Genomic DNA, 18,659 nt, shown 5'->3' on the forward strand with positions numbered 1-18,659 from the left:
GATGATAATTTTTGCTGAATAAAAAATCCTTAGTTTACACTTTAATTTCTCAAGAGTCTTATATATTTTGTATGTAATTCCATCTTGTTGCATAAAGTGTTGCTGTCTAAAAGTCTAATGATAGTCTAGATTTTTCCCTTGCAAGTCCTTTATAAGATCTTTTTTGGCTAGTTGCCCAAAGGATTTTTTTTCTCTTACTTTAAAGTATAGTAATTTCACTATAGCACATAATTTCAATGTGTAGTTTCATTTAAAAAAATTTCAGGAGAATTTTATTGGATTATCAATTTTAGTGTTTGTTAGTGTAGAAAGCCTAAACTTGGCTTTCTTCTTCAGAGACTTGTATTTTTTGTATGTTCGATCAGTTTTGTGTATCTTAAATATTTGTCACCTTCCCTAAAAAATCTTCTTCATCTAGGTTAGATGCTTTACATTTTCCTTCTTTTTCACTATCTGTTTTGGCAAATTTGTTTATTTGCTCTTGTGTTGCTTCTAATTTAGTCAATTTCTACAGTGATTCTTTTCTCACTTCTAATTTCCTCTTGAATTTCTTTTCTAACCCTAGAGTTCTATCATTTCATGAAATAAGAAAGAAAACCTTTAAAGGATATAACGTTTTAAATTTCTTTAAAACACATCTGAAACATGGGAACATGTTATTATTTGCCTAATATGAATAATAGTTATTTACATATCTGCTGTATAAATTTCTATATGTTTAGCTCATGGTTAAAAAGGAAAAACAAAATATTCAGTATTCACACTAGAGTCTTATTTTTATAACAACACCTATGTGCCTTTAATTTAAAAAAAAAACAAATATTTTACATGAAAAAAAGAACTAGGGCTTCCCTGGTGGCGCAGTGGTTGAGAGTCCGCCTGCTGATGCAGGGGACACGGGTTCGTGCCCCGGTCTGGGAAGATCCCACATGCCGCGGAGCGGCTGGGCCCATGAGCCCTGGCTGCTGAGCCTGCACGTCCGGAACCTGTGCTCTGCAACGGGAGGGGCCGTGACAGTGAGAGGCCCACGTACCGCAAAAAAAAAAAAAAAAAAAAGAACTAATTTTCATCAATTGTTTCTCCTTTATCTTTTGTTATTGTACATTTCAATGACCCATTTTTAACCACTGCCAATCAATATCCAAAAAAGCCTGCCAAGAGGTTAGGTTCTTACTGAATTAATGCAGAGACTCTTTCTTCACTTTCAGAGCAGCTGAGCAATGAACGTCGCAGTGAGAAAGACCGACCCAGCGAGGTCTAGAAGAACACTTTCATGGAGCCATGGTACCTAAAGTGTGTGTCAGGGCTCTAGAAAGAGTCTTCTTTTAATCACTGGCAGACACCTTCCCCAATCAAGTTTCTGGTACTGTAGCTTTAAACACAAACACGTATTTCCCTAAGAAACTCTTTAATAAATGTTATTTGAACACAACTCTTCATCTCCAAGGCTAAGGAGATTCAGTTTAGAAAGTGAACTTGCAGATCACCAATTGAGGCCAGCACAGGACTGTAGTAATGGTATCTTGTACCAATGATTTGATTTGATTTTAAAAATACATTGAAAATGTCAGTAAATTACCAGTGAATTTCCCAAGCCCCTGTCTCTCCTTAACACTCTTTATCATTTTATTTGCCTTACTATGCACTCCTTTTTTTGTTTGTTTTAAGATTTGAAAATGCTAACATGTGCAATAGTCATGCATGGGAAACATATATGGGAAAACATATGGGAAATCAATAAATTTCCCTTGAATAAACATGTAGTATATTTTATCAGGCTTTCTTGAAAAGCTCTTTCTGAAATTATCCTATCCTAAAATTATCTGTCCACGATTTAATCAAGCCTTAGATTTAAGTATCTATCTGGCCAATTTAAGGACTCAAAGGCTCACATCTTGAGGTAGGCTTCTGATATTTCAGAGAGGAAATCTTTTCAATAGAGACAAAAGATGGTCTGCTTGGAAAGCTAACCCTCCTGGGCTGGACTGAGGTCTTGTTTCCAAATCACTTGCTGCATGTGTGATTTTCTCTGGACCTCAGTTTACTCATCTGCAATAGCAGCATGTCCGTATCAGAATTTCTAACGTCTCTTCAAACTCAAAACTGAAATCCCATTTCCCTTTTCTATTCAATGTCCTAATACTTAATGGTTAAAATGGACATAATGCATAATCCAAGCATCTTTTATTCATTCATCAACCATAAATATGTGTCTACCATGTGCCAATCGATAACAAAGGGAAAAGCAGATAAAGATTCTTGTCCTCCTAGAACTGACTTTCTAATGGGGGGCAAGGGTAGAGACAATGAAAATGTAGATAAATAAACCATGTGGTGTAGTAGGGGTTTGATAGGATTTTGAGGGAAAACAAATTTGGAAGTAAATTTGGGGAGAGGAGGCTGCTATTTTAAAAAGGCTGGTCAAGGAGGAACTCATTGGGAAGCTGACATTTGAGCATAGACTTGAGAGAGCTGCCCACGCAGATGTCTTGTGAAAGCGGTTTCTGAACAGAGAGAAGGAATACAAGACCTTAAGGTGCTTTTATAAGCTGAAACATTATGATGGACAATAACCTCTGTTCTGGAAGTATCATCTGTAGGACACTGGGGTCATTTGTCATTGTCTTTGAGAAACTGGGTTAAGTGGGGGGCAGAGGCAAAAGAAGTTGATTATGATGATGAAGAGTCTGGATCTCACATCACTTGAGTAAAGTTTCAAGGAAGAGAGAACATTTATAGAAGTAGAAGATATGCTACAGAGTAGGGAGGAAGAGAGAGATTAGCTACCTTCAAAATTTAAAGTATTTCATTAAAAATGATCAGTTAGGTGGCTTTTTCTGTTCTAATCAAGAGCAAAAGAAGTAGGAAAAATGAGCAACAGGTTTTACAGAGTTATATCAGCTAAATATAGGGAAGAGGTTTCTAATAGCTAAAGCAATTGAGAAATGGAGTCGGCCACTGTTTGCATTATTTGCTGTCATTAGGAACATTTGGAGATTTTTTTAAAAATAGAGATACCCAGTGCCAACTCTAGGGGTTCTGAGAGTCAGTCCATGATGGGCTACAGGAAAGGTTATTTTAAAAATATTTATTCATTATTTTACATATTAATTTATTAAACATAGTTATAATCATGTAAAAAATATATTCCCAGAGAATTTGAAAGCACAGCCAGGTCTGGGGAGCATTGCCATAGATTTCTCTGGAGCATGGTGAGATTCTTACTACAGAAAATATTCAGGTAAAATAATTTCTTGCCAGTAACCTCAGAAAGAAAATTCTCACACTGAGTGAAAAGTCAAAGTAGGTGTCCTCTAACATAGCTCTCAATTCTCAGATTTCATGATTCTACCACATTATGAAACTATAACAGTATGAAGGTAAAGTTGCATAATTATTTGTTTCAGGACAATTCTTTTACCCCTTATTTTTAACAATTGATTTTTTCAAATTCTATCCTATCCTGTGGTCATATAAGCACAAAAAGAAAATTTGACTAATTTAGTATTGATTTATATATAAATCAACTGATTTACATATAAAGGCTAATTGAATATAGATTTATGTATATTGTATTCATTTCTAATTGTGCACAAGTGAATGGACAGTGTTGGTCCTCATTTCTCTAGGTGCCTTATTGTTCTCTAATAAGAAGATTGAAAAAAAATCCAAGCCTCCCCAAGTTCATGTTTATTTATTTTCTAGTTCTGAACATTGAGTTACTTGAGATACGGAGCATTCTCTATTGCACTTCAGTGAAGTCTGAATACTTTAAAAATAATAAGAATAATTTTGAAGCAATTCACAGAATTTTTTTGGTGATGTAATCCAAGTTTTTAGGAGTCGTGTGCTCTATCTGGGGAAGGAAGAAATGTGCACATGAAAATAATATAAAACTTTATAAAACCAAATGCTGAATGGCAAAGTTGGAAAGCAGGTGTTGAAATGCAGAAAAGGGACTTAGGAATTGGGATTCATCGTAGAAGAGTCAAGGAGATTCACAGGAGATTGGAGGTAGAATGAATGTTAAAGGAATTGGAGCCCTTTTAAAAGATCTGTGGTGTTCTCATTTTTAAAAAGGGGAAATTCATGTTAGCAAGGAGAGGATAGGAAAGAGAAAGGCTTCTGCCAACCTTTCCAACTCTAGGATCCTAAAAAAAAGTTCCAACGTCATTTGTAGTTGTTGGATTAGATTAATTACTGAACTTAATTTTCCTATCGATGAAATGAAAAATGGCACAGCTAAATGTTTTTGAAAGATTTCATCAACTTACAAACTTTTAGGAGGAATGGGATTGATTACCCTTGTCCGTTTTTAAAAAATAACCAGTAATTCTGAAACTATCAGTTAGTGGGCAGTTAATAACTAGCTACCAGCAACTGGCTAATTTCTAGGAAAGAATAATTAATAACCAATGGTTAATTTCCTTTGAATTTTCCTATATTGTTTGTGTACATAGTAACTCATTTTACTAAATATTTCCATTTGTATCTCTAAAATAGGTCCACTTTCCAACCAACTCTGCCCCTTGGAGGCTGGCTTGTATGATCTCCATCAATAGGCTCATTGGCTTCTGGCTGGGTTTGGCCATTGAAGAACACCATCAAATCAGAGGGAGGCAGGAGAGGGAGGTCAGGGCATGTGTTCCTCTGACTGCTTCCCTGCAGGGTTGAGGTGGGCAGGTCACAGATAGTACCAACGAAAGATCATGGCTCCTGTCACATAGCTTTCTCCATCCAGCTTTCTCTGACTCAAGATTCTGTAATCATTCTCTACTCTGGCCCCGCAGACCGAGGAGTGGTAGTGAACTTCTGTTGACATTGCCCCAGAGTGGGAGGGGCTGTTCCATCCTTTGTGGTTTCCGTACACTCTACTAACTCCTGTAAATAATCCTTTTATTCAACTCATCGCAAATTGCTCATTTGGAATGTGGCATTGGTCTCACTTGGACACATAACTGTCATATCCATTTAGTCCCTCTATTCAAAGATGAGAAGAGGCCCATATATAAATACTCCTAGGCAAAGAGGACAAAAATAGTTGATCTCCAAAAGTTATATGCATTTAAAATCTACACCTCACAGGACAAGCTTTTGAGTGGCGTATTTTTTTTTCTTTTGAGAGAGCCTCACTATTCTTGAGGGTTTATTTTAAATAATCTACTTATTTATTATCAGTAAAACTCTCATGACAGCTACAAATCTGCCTATGAATAGAGGCTTGAGAACTGGAAAATAATCAAAAAGTGTCCTACAAATCATTAATTAGTTGGATATATTCCAGTTTAGAAACCTGTGTCCACAAAATGCAAGACTAATATCAATAATACATATGTATTAAAATGAAAAAGCATAATGGTTTTGCCAGCAGTTTAAATGGACTTTGTTTTACTATGTCAAAAAGTGAAGTATACAGCCTTTGCTTATGTCTTGCTTTTGAGAATTGATGGTCAAGTACTATTTATGATCATGATGAGGAAGAAAAGAGATTGTACAATCAGATATTGGGATGGTCTGGCAATTCTATCAGTGTGTTTCAATTGAATCAACTGTCGATGAAAAGATATAATGATAACACCAATTCAGAGGACTAAAGAATAACTTTACCATAGGGTATTACTCATGTAGGTTTCCTTGTGTGAATTTCTGATAGAACCCTGAGTTTTCATAGCCATTTAGGAAAGTAGTAAAGCAACTCTTTTTTAATTGAAGTATAGTTGATTTGCAATGTTGTGTTAGTCTCAGGTGTACAGCAAAGTGATTTAGTTATATATACATATATATTTATATATTCTTTTTCAGATTCCTTTCCATTATAGGTTATTACAAGATATTGAATTTAGTTCCCTGTGCTGTATAGTAGGTCCTTGTTGTTTATCTAAGTAAAGCAACTCTTAATTAAAGAACAACCTGTTATTACTATTCTATTTATTTGACTGAAAGGGCCTTCACTGATCTAGTGACACAAATTTAAAACTTATCTGGTAGGTTTCTCAAATATAACCTAGAAAACAACTGAGATTCTCTCTGTTTTTTAGCAGAAAACATTTCATTACCTGTATGTGTTTGCTTGGTTATTGTATGACACATTTAATTGGGGATATATTGGCGTTCAATCTTAAGCAAAGGAAAGAGGAGACAAAATTTTCCTATTAATGTTTGGGTGCTGTGGTAGATATTACTAGTGCTTACTAGTATCTAGTTTTCTGTTACTTCTGGAGTACACAGAAAATTATACTTTTTTATCTCTTGAAATTAATTGTATCAATGGAATTAGTTCTAGTTACTGAAATATAAACAGAAATGATGTGTATATCTTTTGAGCCAAAACAATTGTCTGCACTCTGCTCTTCGAACGGAACATAGCTAATCAATGACATTCCAGGTAGTGGTGCCCCCTCGAGCTAACTAATATTAGGCGTTTGCTTGAACAAGAAATAAATTTGAACCAATGCGATTTGGAGTTTGTTTCTTACCTCAGTACACTTTACCCTGTAACAATGCCTATCTGAGAATAATGGGAACTTTCAATATTTCAGAGAAAGTTACTAGACTTTTTTGAGGAAGTTGCAAATGAGAAAGTTAAAAGATATTAAAAGAAGTTAAAGGATGTCGATGCTACAAAACACAGTTTGAAATTGGACGTATAGTCTTAGTGACTATTATAAAATGATGCTTTAAAGCCTTAGGAAAATAGTGGATCTAGGGAGATAACTGGAATATCTATTTTTAAAGAACATGATCTATGATCCAATTATGAAATGTGATGCAAACACAATCGTGTCGGAAAAGAAGATGCTTTTTTGTCAGTCTCCATAGCAACAAGAACTTGGACTCTAACATTCTAGAGGCCAAGTTGATATGCATAGATTTCTCAATCTCTTAACAGTGTGCTAATGTGTCAGTGAAACAAAGGGCTCCAGATCACTCAGTGAGATTCCCAGCAAAGTAGTGGTGTCAAGAATAGAGCTGGTCTTCCCCAAATTTTGGTTCTGCTCACATATATGTATAACTTACAATATATGAAGTTATAAAAGATAAAAGTCACTTTCTAAATTCTGGAGTTTGAGAAAATGTTTAATTTTGTCTCATAAAAAGAACCACAACATCTTTGCAGTAGGGGAATATTTTTTAAAAAATTAGAAGGAAAAGGATTATTCCCACCCAAGCAGCTTGAACATTGAAACAGGCCAATGATTTAAACTGGAAATAAAGCCACTGGTCTGACAAAGAGAAGGTATTTTGTGGATGTGACGGTTTTTATTTACCAACGTAACTGGGCCATGGGGTGCCCAGACATTTGGGCAAACATTGTTCTGGGTGTGTCTGTGAAGCTGTTTCTGGATGAGATTAACATTTGAATTGGTACACTGAGTAAAGCAGATTGTCCCTAATGTATGTGGGCCTCCTTCAATCAATTGAAGACCTGAATAGAACAAAAAGTCTAAGAGGGAACTCCTCCTGCCTGACTATTGATCTGGTACGTCAGTCTCCTCCTGCCTTCAGACTCAAACTGAAACATAGGCTCTTCTCGGGTCTAGAGCCTGCTGACTTTTGGACCAGGACTTACAGACTTATACTATTGGTTTTCAGACCTTTGGATTGGACCTGGAACTACATCATCAGCTCTCCTGGGTCTCCAGTTTGCCAACAGCAGATCTGTGACTCCTCATCTTCCTAATTGCATGACCCAATTCCTTGTAATAAATCTCCCTCCCTCACTCACTCACTCTCTGTTAATATATGTGTATATCCACATATATGTTTTGGGCAACATATGAGAAGTACAAACCTTTATAGAAATCAATTGGTAAAGACTGTACTTGAAGTGAACTTTAAGCAGGTGCAAAACAAAAATCAAGAATGTTCTGGGAACATGAAAAAGAGACCCAGAATAAGAACTTGAATACATCCTAGTATATAAAATGGGGCGAAACCAAAGTCAGAATAAGATAAAGTAAAAAAGGAAGATGAGAATTTTGGATAACATCTGAAAGAGGCCTTTTCCTTAGTTCAGTGCTTTTCATATTATTCCAAGGTATGCTAATGGGAGACAAAATATTCATAGTTATTTTGTCATTAAAGTGATCCATAAGCAAATTCATTTGGTCAGTGCAGGCTAAAAATAACTTAATTTAGTTTCTTTACTGCAAGAATTCATAGAGTCTTAGTATGCTAATGACTAATGTGCATCTATAAGAATATGAGTTAATTTTAAGTAAAATATACCAGATGTATTTAACCACAGAGGAATTGTTCTCTAAGTTTTATTTTAAATCACCTGAGAAGGAACAAAAATGTTCAAGTATTATATATGTTTTTGGAATTATGTAAAGTAAGTGAGGAACATCTACCCCTTGGTCTATGTAATCCTGTTTTATTAAGCAACCATCATAAGTGTTTTGAACTTATCTTAAAAAAGAATATTTGATAATGTAAGAAGCCCACAATTAGTAAGTGAAAACAAGCAAACAGGAGATAAATAGAAAATAAAAAATAAAATAGAAGATAAATCAAACTATATCAATAATATTAAATATGAATGAATTAAGCCATCTAATCAAAAGGTAAATACTGATAGATTGAATAAAAAAATCAAGACATCTATAAGCTGTCAACAGAAGATACACATTAGAGTCAAATACACAAGTAGGTTGAAAGAAGAAGGATGAAAAAAGATATGCAAAGAGCAACCATAAAAAAGCTGGAAAAGCTATACTAATATCAGACAAAATAGACTTAAAAATTTTACTAGAGATAAAGAAGAAACATTTGGTAAAAAAGGTGGTCAACTTTACAGGAAATGATAATAATTATATATATATATATATATATATATATATATATATATATATATATATATACAAAAGAGCCCTAAATACATGAAGCAAAAAAAGTCAAAATTGAAGGGAGAAATAGACAATCAGTAATAGTAGTTAGAGAATGCAATATCTCATTTTTACTAATAAATAGAACAACTGGGCAGATCAACAAGGAAATAGAAAACTTGAACGTCACAGACCCATAGTCATAGACATAACAGACATCTATAGAATATTCACCCAACAACAGTAGAATACACAGTCTTCTCAAGTGCACACAGAACATTCTCCAGGTAAGACCATATGCTATGCCATTAAGTAAACCTAAATAAACATAACAGGATTAAAATCATACAAAGTGTGTTCTTCAAACATAATGGAATGAAATTAGAAATTAGTAATAAAGAAAATTGGAAAATTCTCAAGTATGTGGACATTAAATCACACATTACTAAATAGCTAATAGGTCAAAGAAGAAATCACAGGAGAAATTAAAAAATAATTTGAGATAAATTAAAATGACAACACAGCATACTCAAGTTTATGGGATGTAGTTAAAGCAGTGCTTAGGGAGAAATTTATGGTAATGCCTATCAAAAAAGAAGAAAGATATAAAATCAACTTCATCTTAAGGCACTGGAAAAAGAAAAGTGAACTGAATTCAAAGGAAGCAGGAAGAAGGAAATAATAAGGATTAGAGAAGAAAACAATGAAAATAGAGAATAGAAATGAAGAAAAATGATCAAAACCAAAAGTTGGTTTTTTGAAAATATCAACAAAATTGACAAAGCTTCACCTAAATAAAAAGAGAGATGACTCAAGTTACTAAAATCAGGAATGAAAGAGGAAACATTACTACCAACATTACAGAAATGAAAAGAATCATAAGGAAATACTTTGAATGCTATAGGCCAACAAGTAAGATAACAGATGAATTTGACAAATTTCTACAAAGACATAAACTACCAAAACTGACTCAAGAAGAAATACAATATCTAAAGAGACCTATAAAAGTAAGTGATTAAATTAGGAATCAAAAAACTTTCCACAAAGAAAAACCTAGGACCAGATGGCTTCACCAGATCTTTAAGCGAGCATTAATAGCAATTCTTCTCAAACCATTTAAAAACATAGAAGAGGAGGGAACACTTCCCAACTCATTTTATGAGACCAATATTACTCTGACATGAAAACCAGACAAAGATATCACAAGAAAAAGAAAACTGTAGACCAGTAATTTATGAATATAGATGGCAAAAAAATACTACCAAATTGAATCCAGCAATATTTAAAAGGGATTCTACACCATGACCAGGGAGATTTATTTTAGGAATGCAAGTTTAGTTTGCCATCCCCAAATCATTAGTTAACATAATATACCATATCGGTAGAATAAAGGACCAAAAACAAACAAACACACTGTCATCTCAATAGGTGCAAGAAAAAGCATTTGACAAAATTTAACATCCCCTTGTGATAGAAACACTCAACAAATCAGGGATACAAGGGTACTCTCTTAACATGAAAAAGGGAATTTATGAAATACCCACAGTTAACATCATATTCAATGGTGAAAGACAAAGATTTCCTTCCCAAGGGGAGGCACAAGAGAGGGATATTTCTTTCCATTTCTATTCAGTGAAGTACTGGAAGTTCTAGCCAAGGCAATTAGGGAAGAAAAGGTAATAAAAGGCATTTAAATTGGAAAGGGAGAAATAAAACTATCTCTATTTCTAGATGGCATGATCTAATATAAAAAGTTTCCAAAAAACCCACCCCCAAATTATTAGAATTATTTAAAATGTTTGGTAAAGTTGCAGGATACAAGATGAGCAAGCAAAAATCAGGTGTATTTCCGTACACTATAAGTGAACAATCCAAAAATAAATTAAGAAAATAATTTCATTTACAATAGCATCAAAAACATTAGAACTCCCTTTAAAAACTGAAAATAGAACTACCATATGACCCAGCAATCCCACTACTGGGCATACAGCCTGAGAAAACCATAATTCAAAAAGAGTCATGTACCACAATGTTCATTGCAACTCTATTTACAGTAGCCAGGACATGGAAGCAACCTAAGTGTCCATCGACAGATGAATGGATAAAGAAGATGTGGCACATATATACAATGGAATATTACTCAGCCATAAAAAGAAACGAGGGCTTCCCTGGTGGCGCAGTGGTTGAGAGTCCGCCTGCCGATGCAGGGGACACGGGTTCGTGCCCCGATCCCGGAAGATCCCACATGCCGCGGAGCGGCTGGGCCCGCGAGCCATGGCCGCGGAGCCTGTGTGTCTGGAGCCTGTGCTCCGCAACGGGAGAGGCCACAGCAGTGAGAGGCCCGCGTACAGCAAAAAAAAAAAAAAAAAAAAAAGAAACGAAATTGAGTTATTTGTAGTGAGGTGGATGGACCTAGAGACTGTCATACAGAGTGAAGTAAGTCTGAAAGAGAAAAACAAATACTGTATGCTAACACATATATATGGAATGTAAAAAAAAAAAGATTCTGAAGAACCTAGGGGCAGGACAAGAATAAAGACACAGACATAGAGAATGGACTTGAGGACACGGGGAAGGGGAACAGTAAACTGGGTTGAAGTGAGAGAGTGGTATGGACATATATACACTACCAAATGTAAAATAGATAGCTAGTGTGAAGCAGCTGCATAGCACAGGGAGATCAGCTTGGTGCTTTGTGATTAGGTAGAGGGGTGGGGTAGGGAGGGTGGGAGGGAGATGCAAGAGGGAGGAGATATAGGGATATATGTATATGTATAGCTGATTCACTTTGTTGTAAAGCAGAAAATAACACACCATTGTAAAGCAGTTATAGTCCAATAAAGATGATAAAAAATATTAGAACTCTTAGGAATATATTTAACCAAGGAGGTACAAGACTTGTACACTGAAAACTACAAAATATTGTTGAAAGAAATTTAAAAAGATATGGATAGACCTATAGAGCAATAGAATAGAATTGAGAGTCCAGAAATAAACCCTCATATCAATGGCAAGTTGAGTGTCACAAGAGTACAAAGGCAATTCAGTGGGGAAAACATAGTGTTTTTAATAAATAGTGATGTGATCACTAGACATCCACAAAAAAAAAATTAAGTAAAATTGGACCCATACATCACCCATATACAAAAATTAACTCAAAATAGACCAAAGACCTAAATGTAAGAGCTCACACTATAAAACTCTTAGAAGAAGACAGAGGAATAAATCTTAATGATCTTGGGATAGGCAATGGTTTCTTAGATGTGACCTCAAAATCACAAAGAACAAAAGAAAAAAGATATAAGTTGGATATCACCAAATTGTGCTTTATAGAAAAACATTAAGAAAATTAAAGGGCAACTTAAAGTATGTGAGAAGAAAACTGTACATCCATCATAACCTGTTATCTAGAATATATAAAGAACACTCACAACTCAGTAATAAACAGACAACCCAATTTTAAAATGGATAGAAGATCTAAATTGACAGTTCTCCAAAGACATACAAATGGCCAATAACACATGAAAAGATGCTCAAATTATTAGCTATCAGGGAAATGCACATGTAAACCACATGAGATACCACTTCATGCACACAAGAACGGTTATAATAAAAAAAATCAGATAATAACAAATAAAAAATGTTGGTGAGGAAGTGGAGAGGTTGGAACCTTCATATGCTGCTAAATGTAAAATTCTTCTGCTGCTTTGGGAAACAGCCTGGCAGTTCCTCAAATGTTTACACATAGGGTTACCAGCCATTCTTCTTTACTCAGGAGAAATTAAAACATGTGCACACAAAATCTTGTGTGAATGTTTTATGAAAGTTCATAGTAGCATTGTTCATATTAGCCAAAAAGTGGTTACAACACAAATGCCCATCAAGTGATGAATGAATAAACAAAATGTGCTGTATCTATATAATGAAATATTACTTGGCAATAAAAATGAATAAAGTACTGGTATGCAACAATGTAAGATGAAAACCTCGAAAACATTACACTAAGCGAAAAAAGTCAGTCACAAAGGACCATATTGTGTGATTCCATTTATATAAAATGGCCTGAGTGGGCGAATCTACAGGCACAGAATGTAGCTTAGTGGTTGCCTGGGGCTGAGTATGGGGAGCCACTGGCGTTAGGGGTGATGGCTGTGTGGTGCAAAGCTTCTTTGTGGGGTAACAAACCGTTCTAAAATTTATTATGGTGATGCATGCACAAGTCTAGGAATATACTAAAAGCCCTCAAGTGTACACTTTAATTAATTAATTAATTTATTTATTTATTTATTTTGACCGCGCTGTCTGGCTTGTGGGATCTTAGTTCCCTGACCAGGTATCAAACCCACGCCCCCTGCCGTACAAGCACAGAGTCGTAACCACTGGACCGCCAGGGAAGTCCCAAGGTGTACACTTTAAAAGGATGAATTCTATGACACGTTACTTATACCTCAATAAAGTTGTTTTAAAAATGGAGTTAATAAATAGTATGAGAAGTGGACTTCTCTCTCAAAAAAGTCAATATAAGTTGCTTCTACAAAACTCACTTATTTTTTTGTTTAGGCATGTATTATATACATGAAACATTTTCATTCTCCTTAATATAGTTAAGACTCAAGTTGGAATAAAATGGCCCAATATTAACTGGCTCCTTTATGTACCTACAAAATAAAATGTTAACAAGTGGCAATTAGAGCACTCCAGCCAAAGTGCACCCTGCTAAGGATGATTTAACAAGCCACCGCATTTTCTCACTTTGAAATTGAAGATTTGCCTGTGATTACCTTTCTGTTAAGTTTGGCAGGTTGTTTTCTGCCTAGTTTTATCATCATTTTACCACTTAAACGTTTAGTGTAATGTCAAATAATGGTTAAGCATTGTTAACTGGAATACTGGGTCTCCTTGCCCTTAAATCAACTTAAGTGTTACAGAATAAGTGTTCTTTACAGTAAATCGGTGACACTTTTACATCAAACTATTTAGTTGAAATAAGATGCATTGAAATGTAAAGTTTTTACCCTATCATTTTTTATTGTAATTAAAAAAAATAAACTTATTTATTTATTTTTGGCTGCATTGGGTCTTCGTTGCTGCGCGTGGCTTTCTCTAGTTGTGGTGAGCAGGGGCTACTCTTCCTTGTGGTGCATGAGCTTCTCACTGCAGTGGCTTCTCTTGTTGTGGAGCATGAGCTCTAGGAGTGCAAGCTTCAGTAATTGTGGCAGGAGGGCTCAGTAGTTGTGGCACACGGGCTTAGTTTCTCAGTGGCATGTGGTATCTTCCCAGACCAGGGTTCAAACCCATGTCCCCTGCACTGGCAAGCAGATTCTTAACCACTGTGCCACCAGGGAAGTCCCTATTCTAATTTTATAGTGAGCGTCTTCATAGCAAAAGGAAGTCTCAGGTGAAAGCAGTCTCATTTTCATGATCAAATATGTTTCCCTTAAGTCCATTCATTTTCATTTTATTCCATATGCATTGACTAATTCTCTCTCCTATTACTCTGCATGGGGCACTGTTGGGTAACAGGGGGGACTAACTTGAGAGTCACATTTGTTGACTAGAAGCATGACCTTGTATGAAGAGAGAATGAGCATTTGACCACCATGTTTGGTGTTTTACATATGGTATTAAGTCCTTACCACACTCCTCTATGACAGATTTTATCATTACCATTTAATAGAGGAAAAGCCTGAACTTAGGGAAGGTGAACATTGAAGATACCAACACATTTTTTTCCCCCAGACTAATTACTAACTTCTGTGTTTGAGCTAAGATATTGGTCAGTCAGTTCCTAAAACCATTAAATAAACTCAAATGTGAGGGAAAATATTGATAATTCAAAGGGTATTAATGTGTGATTTTATCTGAGAACAATATTTAAAGAAAATTGTTTAATAAAAAGTTGCTATCCAAAAAAAAAAAAAAAAAACAACCCAACAACAAAAAACCCCACAATAATAAAGCACTCTTAAACCACACACACACAAAAGTTGATGTACAGGTGCCCAAAAGAGTGTTTAGTTTGTTTTGTTTGTTCTTCCGTGTATTTTTTTTTTTTTTGGTGTATTTTTAATGAGATTATTTGGGTGATCTCACATATGGCCAAGTCCTCGTGATTTAAGCAGTTTCAATCTAGTTAGTTTTTCTTTTCCTATTTTGTTAGTCTGCCCTTTGGCCCTCTTACTTCTTGTTGGCAACAATCTCACTTCCAGGAAGTGTAGACTCCGAAGGAGAGACGGCAGTAAAGCACAAATCTTCACTAAGCTGATGGAACACAAGTTGAACAAAAACCTATAGACTTGGGCTTCCCTGGTGGTGCAGTGGTTAAGAATCTGCCTGCCAATGCAGGGGACACAGGTTTGAGCCCTGGTTCGGGAAGATCCCACATGCTGCGGAGCAGCTAAGCCCGTGCACCACAACTACTGAGCCTGTGCCCTGGAGCCCACAAGCCAAAACTACTGAAGCCCGTGTGCCTAGAGCCCATGCTCTGAAACAAGAGAAGTCACCACGATGAGAAGCCCACGCACCTCAAAGGAAAGTAGCCCCTGCTGGCAGCAAGTAGAGAAAGCCCGCACGCAGCAACGAAGACCCAACACAGCCAAAAATAAAATAAATGAAATAAATTTATTAACAAAAAAACCCTATAGACTTTATGACAAGCTGCCCAGTTTTCCATTATTACAGGTAATTGGAAACCAATTATGATTACGTAAATTTCATTTTTTTCCAATCTCATCAATATCATCTGTTGGTTACATTTTCCATCAAGACCTCATCAGAGAATCTAAAACTTCAGCCCTATTACCCTGTCTGTGTCTGCTCACTAAACTTGGCCTAGGTCTACCTGGAAGGTCACCACAGCTGGGTCTTCCTGCATATTCCTGTCTGAAGGATCCTTCTAGTGCCTTCTGCAGCTAAGCCTGAAGGTAACCTCTCAGGAGCCACCCTCAACTCCTTTTACTTGTCTCATGGAAGAACAATTCTGAGTTGCCCTACACAGTCTCTCAGTGCCCCCCCAGCAGGATCGAGACCCAATTGACTACAGAGTTAATGATCTCATTAACACACACTTATTTAATCATTTTCCTTTCTTTCCTGTCTTATTCCTCTACTCCTTCATCTTGTTTCCTGGATCACCTCCCAAAGAAACCATCTGCATCCAAATCATTGTCTCAAAATCTATTTTTTTTAAAATTTAATTTTAAGGGGACACCCAAATTAAGAGACTGATTCAGAAATTACCTTCTCTATTTATATGAGACATCCAGAAAAGACAAATTTATAGAAACAGAAAGTAGATAAGTGGTTGTCTAGAGCTGGATGTGGGAACAGAGATTAATCATAAATGGGTGTGAGAGATCTTTTTAGGGAGGAAAATACTCTAAAACTCAGGTGGGGATGGTTGAACCACTCAATAAAGATAGTAAAAATCATTAAACTGTACACTTGAAATAGGTGAATTTTATGATACATACAATATACCTCAATAAAGTTTTTTAAGAAATTACCTTATTTTACACGGAGAGATGGTACAATCTAAAGAGCTAAAGTGCTCTAAGTTACACAGCAAATACAGGCCAGAGAAAAGAATAGAGTTTCAGGCCATTTGATTACTCTGATTCATTACTTTTGATTCATCTGTGGACAAATAATCTTGCTTTAAATCATTAAAAATTAAAGTACATGAAAAAAGTGAAAAAGCACCAATTAAACCAAGTATCAATACATTTATGACACCAATTATAATAATCATTTAGTTAGTGCTTCCTGTAGGTTAAATAATTTACCTAGGTTATTTCATTTAATTTCACAAATGGGCCATAAGGTAGGGATGACTACTATCTCTTTGTTACATACGGAGAAATAGAGCTTGAGAGAAGGTAAGTGACTAATACTCACATGAGGCTGAGTGGGAATTCATCCATATTTGTCACCAGACACCAGAGTGCATATTCATCGTGAATATATTATACCACTTCTGCTGGTGACTAGGATTTCTTTCCCCTCTTACCACTCCAGCATGACCAGAGAAAGGCAAAGCTCCATACCTCGCTGTTGAGTTTGTTTATTTGCTGCTTGGTCTCCTCTGCTTTGATGAAGAGGACAGCAGCTCCAACCTCTGGGTCTGGAAAGTGACACAAACGCAGAATGAATCCTTCAGGAATAAACCTCATATTTCAGAACTGGGGCAGTTAGAACAGGGAAGGAAGCCCAAGCTACCTTCAACCTTTCCTGATGCCGGTGCACTGTAGCTTCTGTCTCCCTAGTTCTCCTCTGGATGGCACCTGGTGAGCTCTTTGGAACTAGGCACACAGCATGGTGGTGACTGTGGCCACACTTACTGGATGTGTCCATGGCCACCCTCCCCCTCTCCTGAACACAATCCTACCATGTGTCCAAATGGCACATGTTCCCTTCTTTGACCATTTTCCAAAAACATATCACAGCCAGTGTCCAAGCCATAGAAAAAAGATGCTCTTTTTCTCCTCTCTTCCCTTTCCAGATTTTGAGTCCTGTACCCATGAGAGCATTTTCCTCCCACCTCTATTAAAGCTGCTCATCCCCACTGCAGGTTTTCTCTTTCTTCTAGTGTTGCTCTAAAAGGTAATTTCTCCCATTTCCCGGGTCTCTCATCTCCACTTTTTCTCTACCTTACTTTTACAAATATATTTCACATCTGTCAGGAGCAGAAGCACAGATGAATCATTGCTAGCTAGACTGGAAAGGATTTGATATACAGAGGTATCTATATCTATATCTATATATGTCATGTACATGTATCACGATGACTATCCTAATATCCTAATTCTGGTCAATTATGTGTAGAAAATTTGTCTGTGGGAGGAAAAAGTCGCTCAAAACAATCCAAAGTGTCAGAGTAGTAAAAGCTCCGTTTGCTGAGATATTTTGCAAAGTTAATCTATTCATTCAATGAATGATAAGAGATCACCTACAACAGGCTAAGCCTCCTTTAGATGAGACAGAAATAAAGAAAATATATTGAACTTCATGGGGCTTTGAGTTTAGCTGGGAAAAGAGACATTGAAAAAGCAATTATGGGGCTGCCCCGGAGGTGCAGTGGTTAAGAATCTGCCTGCCAATGCAGGGGGCATGGGTTCGAGCCCCGGTCTGGGAAGATCCCACATGCCATGGAGCAACTAAGCCCATGCACCACAACTACTGAAGCCCGTGCGCTTAGAGCCCATGCTCTGCAGCAAGAGAAGCCACCACAATGACAAGCCCGTTCACCGCAATGAAAAGTAGCCCCTGCTCGCTGCAACGAGAGAAAGCCCACGCACAGCAATGAAGACCCAATGCAGCCAAAAATAATAAATAAATAAATAAATTTATATTTAAAAAAAGCAATTATGCAATAGGTGTGGATTTCATACTAAGGGCAGTAGGAATCCATCTCAGGATTTTAAGCATAGGAATAGCGTAATAAGAATAAATTTGTATTTTTTAAAAAAGTTCACTCTGTATGGAGAACAGTGTGAAAACAGAGAAGAGACTTTGGAAGCAGCACAGGCAAGAGTGAATGTGGCAGGGAAAAGTGTGGTGGAAGGAAGGATAGAAAGTGTCAGACAGAACTGAGAGATATTTAGGAGGTAAAGTCAAGAATATTTGTTGCTTGAATGGATGAGTATTGGGGTAAATGTTGGGAAAAGGGAGAAGAGGAGGCCAAGGGGTGTGGCAGGACCAGAAATACTAGGTGGATGACATGATGACGTCCTGTGAGCCAACAAGGAAAACTTCCTGTTGGGACCCACCATCAGCTTCCATAGCAAATGCTCACATCTGGTTGACTAGAACTATGATTTCTGTGCTTCTTGC

General features: G+C 36.4%; 1 protein-coding gene across 1 annotated transcript in view; it reads right to left on the minus strand.

Moving 5' to 3' along the window:
• The window catches only part of KCNH8 (potassium voltage-gated channel subfamily H member 8), a gene marked incomplete at both ends in the record, with an annotated part of 347,867 nt that overhangs the window by 12,215 nt on the left and 316,993 nt on the right, over positions 1–18,659 (minus strand). Inside the window, one exon of the mRNA XM_082624208.1 lies at positions 16,874–16,950. Coding sequence (XP_082480334.1) covers positions 16,874–16,950 — 77 coding nt within the window. The remainder of the gene's footprint in view (positions 1–16,873; positions 16,951–18,659) is intronic.

Source organism: Mesoplodon mirus (assembly GCF_964341445.2).
Source record: "Mesoplodon mirus genome assembly, chromosome: 6".
NCBI lineage: Eukaryota > Metazoa > Chordata > Mammalia > Artiodactyla > Ziphiidae > Mesoplodon > Mesoplodon mirus.